The sequence below is a fragment of the Saccostrea cucullata genome, unplaced genomic scaffold, assembly GCF_032062105.1.
Source record: "Saccostrea cucullata isolate Sc308-1 unplaced genomic scaffold, CSIRO_AGI_Scuc_v1 ctg10393, whole genome shotgun sequence".
Lineage (NCBI taxonomy): Eukaryota > Metazoa > Mollusca > Bivalvia > Ostreida > Ostreidae > Saccostrea > Saccostrea cuccullata.
The window spans coordinates 16,811-23,258 of record NW_026923960.1 but is presented as its reverse complement, the minus strand read 5'-3'; the positions used below and the strand labels follow the sequence as shown (position 1 = coordinate 23,258).

At 31.8% G+C, this 6,448-nt stretch overlaps 1 protein-coding gene across 1 annotated transcript; it reads left to right on the top strand.

Moving 5' to 3' along the window:
- The first annotated feature begins 232 nt into the window (after positions 1-232).
- Positions 233-6,191, top strand: LOC134265336 (uncharacterized). The gene is made up of 6 exons (XM_062747555.1): positions 233-301; positions 522-681; positions 1,002-1,106; positions 2,084-2,114; positions 2,342-2,484; positions 5,821-6,191. The coding sequence occupies exons 2-6, from the start codon at positions 531-533 to the stop codon at positions 6,189-6,191; spliced, it is 801 nt and encodes a 266-aa protein (XP_062603539.1). The 5' UTR covers positions 233-301; positions 522-530.
- The last annotated feature ends 257 nt before the right edge of the window (positions 6,192-6,448 follow it).

Here is a 6,448-nt window from a genome sequence, read left to right as displayed (position 1 = left end):
TGATGTTTGTTTCATATAATAATTTCATGACTATATTTACACTCATGAAGTAGTCATGTGTTTACTTTATCCAGCAGTCATATGATACTTATATCTCTACACCACTTAAGGGCCTCAATTGTCTGTAACGTAGTAAAATACTTGAAGGTTCAGAACCTATGAAGATATATGCACGTTTTATCTCTAAAACATGATTGAACAAGCATATTTAAAAAAAAAACCCATTGATTTCCGACATAAGTGACGTGCTAGGTGGACTTTGGACTGTATTGACACGATTGAGGAATTCCATACAACATATGTAAGTAAAAATAACGTATTTCTTTTGATTAAAATCTTATTACGAGTATTCATATACATTTCTCTGTTAAAGCACCTTATTCCGAAACCATTAGACATATTTAAGATTAATTATTTTACATATTCATTAATTTCGTTTAAATTTATTGTCAAATCTCCATGTCTTTAATTGACATTTTTCTGATTATTGAACATTCTTTTTTTTTTTTTTTTTTTTGCAGTGAAGCAAAATGTTTCATTACCTAAACACCTCATGTCCCTATGCTAATTGGATGCAGACTGCTACCAAGTTATGTGCCGACTCCAATAGATATCACTGTCTAAACAATGAAATAGGTCAATCTGGATGGATTTGTGTGGATTACATATTGGTGGAACGTGGTAACTTTGTGCATTATCTTGAAATAATATTTGGAGATCATGATTACACGATAACTAAATATTATCTTAATGAATGTATCTATTCTACTTGTAATTACTGATTTGAATTCATCAACCGTGTTTTTTCTGCATTTTTGTGTAAAGTCATTTTTAAAGAAACGCATGAATTAGTAATCAAAGTATCACAATGCAGGTGCTCTTTTTTAAAATTCCTTTTTAAAGGATATCTACGTTAATGAATACTCACATACTTTTTACAATGTATCCATTTAAGAAAAATGTCTTTCCCATGCATAAAAATTATTTCATTTCTATCTCAGGTAGGTGCCTAGAATTCAATTCAGTCGCAAAAAAGTTGGATACGATTCCATGTGTCGGCAAACATTGTCCAGATACATTTTATAAGTCCAACGATCTTCATTTATGTGAGTATTTCTCGTCTTTTATCGTACACTTGGAACAAACATGGGATCAATTAACACGTGCACGTAGCTAACAAATGAATAAGAATTTGTTTTAGGAAGACTTGAACTATTTATCATTTGGTAGAGTACGTGTTCATTTCCTACCATAGTTTACCGTGCATTTATTTATTAAAAAAGCTGAAATCTATAATACCTGATGAAGAGGCTTTCATGTAAGATCTTGTATGACAAATATGGCTTTTAAGAAAAGACGTTTTAAGCTCCTTATTCCTGTTTACATGTATACTTTACAATGTAGATCTTTGATCGCCATTTGTAGCCTTTCACTACAGCCGGGAAACAAAGAAGTGGAGAGTAGGGGGAGGTTTAATGATTTCAACAAGACTCATCTTTACTAATTATAGAAATCATAATACACTGCCTGATTTGTTGGGTATGCCAAGGCATTGAAAAAAAAAATAAAAATGTGGGATAAGTCCTTTGTGCAAAAATCTTACTATTGCTAGTTTTTCGTTTTTAATAGCTATGCAGCCATAAGCACCTAAGTAAAAAATCATTTAAATAAGCTGTTTTAATTTTTCGGAAATTCACAAGGCCAAACATTGACTTCCAGTTAATAAACCTTGTAAACGAATTTCACTTCTAACCTTTCAAAGAAATTAAATGAATTTGTTCATTGTTTGATATTGGAATATGAGTCATGAGTAATGAAGATTTGTTTTGTAATTTTGGAAAATTCATATGCCACAAAATGTCATAATGAATTATACATCAGCAAAAGTAGGCACCTTAATTGTAGTATGCACTAAAGATCAATTGCTGATTCTGATGAAATTGTAAAATATAAAGGCAGAGTGTTCGTTGGAAGATACAAGTGTATTGTGTCATAGGTACATTTTTACACATAATAAATATGCTTCTTATATAATTGGCAAAACAAATCAAACCAGTTATACTGAGTATTTTATCTTTTTCAGATTTGGGTTGCAGGAGAGAGAGAGATGAGAAGTAAGTTATGTTTGAAATTTGTCCATAACTTATTTGTTGTTTTCTTTTTTTCATTTGTGCAAAACTTGAAACGAAATATTAGAGAAGAAATTTAAATAAAAAGAAACATTAAAGAGGAAATTGAAATAAAAAAAAATCGTAACCTAAGAGTAGTAAATGAAGAAGTAGAAATGTTATGGATTGTGGATAACATTACATTAAGAACTATGTACATATACATTGATTAGGACAACATCCACAAATTCCTTGGGTCTCACAACAGAAGTCAGTGCTTTGGGTGCCTCTGAAGTTATTGGTATTACAGTTGGTGTTATCATTGCGATAGCTATTAGCATCATTGCTGTTGCAGTCCTGTGTTTTATTTCAAGGAGTGAGTAAATGACTTTCACTTTTTAAAAAATCCTTTCTTTTAAACAGATTCAATATACAAAGCAAATACTGTAAAGAAGAGTTTGTCATGATGTGTATACATCTATTCAATTTTTTTTTCATGTCAACGTATAATTGAAGCAGATATATAGGTAGGAAAATTCTTAGTTTTTAGGATGTGGTAAAATTATTACAATTCAAAGAAAATGTTCGTCAGCGGGATATGTTTTAAAACAAAAGCGTTTAAATTTATAATATGATTATTTCCAATTACCTGGAAGTAGAATAAAAGTTCTCTTTATGCTTTTCTGAAAGAGAAAAAGAAGATTAGTGTTGCAATTTATTACTTCAGTACCCACAAATAGTTAATTTATTCACTTTGTCAAATTTCTTATTTACGTCTGCTTGTCTGCTTATAAGAAATTTTGTTTTTCCATGATCTCTGAACAATCTCTGAACAATCACAATTTCTTATAGCAAATAATATAGTTAATAAACCTCTCTTATGCCTAGAGAGTGTTGCTATAATCTCACTATCTGGTCTGGAAAATAATTATGTATATTTATATTACACAGGTATTTTCCATATACAGTGCAGTGCCAAAAGTGTTTCACGTTTTTATTCCCGCTTTTACGAGGGTTGTTCCAAAATTATTGAGACATTGTGTATATTTTGCTTTCTAATGAAAATCGATGAAAATAAATCGGTATACCTGTTGATCTATAACTTTAACTCCATACGTTCGCGATATTTACTTATATTTACATTACACAGGTATTTTGCATATACAGGGCAGTGCCAAACGTGTTTCACGTTTTTATTTTCCGCTTTTATTGATAAATATTTCATAGTTGCATTCTTGCAAATATTTCTGAAAATACGATGTCAATCCCAATTTTAGACAGTATTATATTTAGCTTATCTGCGTCACACAGAAATTCACCTGCTCACGCGGGTTTATTTTTTTATACAGAAGCAGAGGTAAACAAAACTTGGCTTAAAATCGCTGAGAAATGATAAGCGATCTAAAACAACAAATACTAACTTTAGCTAATGAGGGTAGAAAAAAATTTGAAATAGCACAAATAACTGGATACGATCGATCTACCATATCAAAGTTTTGGAAACGTTATGCAACAAGGAAAAGTATTGAAAATGACCCACAAAGCGGACGACCTAAAAAGATATGTGTCCAGTCCGAACGGATTTTCAAAAGTTTAGTTCTTCGAGATGGTAGACAAAATTTAGGAGATTTAACAGAAGAATTTAATCGTTCTGTGCCTAGTCCAGTTTCTAAGCGATCTGTCCAGACGAAATTACATCTGTTGAATTACACATGACATAAAGTAGTGAAAACGCTCACAACAGCTGTAACAGAGAAAAAGACGAATTGATTGGTGTAAAAACCCATAGAAATTGGAATGTAGATAAACAGTGGAAAATATAATATTTTCTGATGAAACACAAGGTTTTCTTGTGTCTGATCAACGTGTGTACGTTTGGAGGAAATCAGATGAAAAGTGGAGGTCAGAGTGTTTAGGACTGCGTTCAGTGCGTAATGGCGGCGTCCGTATCAACGTCTCATTTTGGGGCTGTATTTCCTACTTTGGCGTTGGTACCCTTAACCCCATTGGTGGTAATTTAAATACAGAGAAGTATATAAATATTTTGGACAATCAATTATGGCAAGATATCGCAAACATTTTGGTAGTTGTCTATGGATTTTTCAAGATGACAATTGCTCCTGCCACATGTCTGAACGGGCTAGAAATTGGAAAAAAAAAAAATGACAAATATATTCCGTGTTTAGACTGCCCATCACTATATCCTGATATAAATGTTATAGAAAATGTCTTAAGAATTATAAAATCCGACTTGGGCCAGATCAACACCAGATGAAATCCGAACAAGAAATTGTAAAATGCTGTGTTGCGGATCTGGGACTCGTTGAATCCAAGCTATATACAGTGTCTCTACGGAACCTTACTTATTTAGAAGAATACAAGCTGTTCTAAAATCCAAGGGTCATGCTACAAAGTACTAAAAGTTTCAAGGTATCATCTTAAGTGGTATTATTGTAAACAAACTTTATTTTACCCTAAGATCATGTACTTAGAATTTGCAACGCCATGAAATCGTGAAACACTTATGGGACGCTACTGTACATTGTATGTGAAAATTTAAGACATTTAAAACAACATTTCACGGAAGCGGGGACAAAAGTTAAAGAAAGCGTTTTATTTTGACATTGAACGCCGTGGAAGTGCAAGTCATATGCGAAAATCAATTACCACGCTCACTTTGAACTTAGGTTGTTGCATTGGTTCTTCCATTGACTGGAACTTACCCGAACGATAATACAGGAATTTTGAAATATAACTCATATTTGTAATGAAAAGCATTATGAGTTAAGAATGTTAATATAAGCGATGAACCATTATTTTTATTTTTTGAAAGACATAGTCTCTTAACTGCAACGATGTGTGCAAACAGATTTTCATAACGAGCTAACACGCGTTTTTAAATTTATTGTACGCAATAGTTATGAGAGTATATCTTTTTGAATATAATGATTCATTGCTTATTACATAATTAAACGACCTTTACATATCGTTTTTGTCGTCTTATCAAAATTTGTGCATAAAAAAATAGTTTTTGTTGATAAATTCATGTTTCATTTTCAGGCGTTAAATCTCTAAAATAATAAGTTTGTTTTTTTTAAAAAAAAAAACGTGTTCTATAATTTACATCATATCAATTATCATGACGTCGTTTAGTATCACTGAGAATTTCTGGATGTTTCCTAAACACATTTTGCAAAAAACACATCTATGGGTAAAATGTTTAACTTGTAAAAAAAGAAGGATTTTCGTACTGAATTTATTCATAAATTCATTCTTATATTTATATATTCATTTATAATTTTTTTTTATTTACTTATTGCAACTTTCAAAATTCCGATGAGGTTAAAAATGTACGAAGGATATTATTGGAAATAACGAACAGTTTTCAATATCAAAGTCTATAAAACAATACAAAATAGGAGCAGAGCAAACACGGACATCCAAAACATCAGAGGTGGGATCAGGTGCCATAGAGGAGTGGATCTCCCCTTGTCATGATCGGGAAATAACCGAAAAATCCACTTTCAATTCATAATGATAAATTTTATTTGCATTTTATTTGCAGACGAGGTCTTTGTATCGACCATAGAACTTACGAAATGATGATTGAAACAAGACTGTTAATATTAAAAGTAGCTCACGGAACAAAGTCATCATGTGTACTATTAAACTTTATTCGTTTAAAATGTAGAACATCTTAACTTTTTTTCAGTGAGACAACAGAACAAAAACTCCAAGAACCCAGAAGAAGAAATAGCAATGCTGGCTACACCTGAACCAGATGATGAAAGGTCATTTTCTCGAGCACAAAGAGCTCTTCGTACAGAAAGATTTGTCGTCATAACGGGAATACAGGGAGCTGGAAAAACATTTATAGCTAAGAGACTTTGCAATGAATTGTTCAAAGAGGAAAAATATGTTTGGATAACCGATCCGAATGCTTTCACTGTACTTTCAAATTTTGAAAGCCCATTTGTTCTTGATGATTTATTCCATGAACTTCAGCCAGAAGATACAGTTAGAGAAATAAGAGAAAAGATTGATTCTTTGTATGAAAATGTTGTGGCAAAACAGAAATATTAAACTTACAAATGAAATTGAATAACATTTCCAGTAAAAATTCAAAAATTGAGGACTCTTCAATCGCAATTGGAGAAAAAGATGTTCAAAGGATGGTTGACTTCAACTCTGAAGGGGACTGCAATTCTCTTGTGGAAAAAGGTATGGGGTATCCAGCAGCTATAGCAGTGTGTTGTCGGATTAATACAGACAATTTAAAAGAATTCAATAAAAAATGTGGGAAATATGTGAAATCTCCAATGTCATGGCTACGGAATGAT

Bases quoted from the DNA above. Each gene is read 5' to 3' on its own strand.
- LOC134265336 (XM_062747555.1), top strand. From the start codon at position 531: ATGTTTCATTACCTAAACACCTCATGTCCCTATGCTAATTGGATGCAG. The intron at 682-1,001 runs GTAACTTTGTGC...TTTCTATCTCAG, and splicing joins TTACATATTGGTGGAACGTG to GTAGGTGCCTAGAATTCAAT. The intron at 2,485-5,820 runs GTGAGTAAATGA...ACTTTTTTTCAG, and splicing joins CCTGTGTTTTATTTCAAGGA to TGAGACAACAGAACAAAAAC.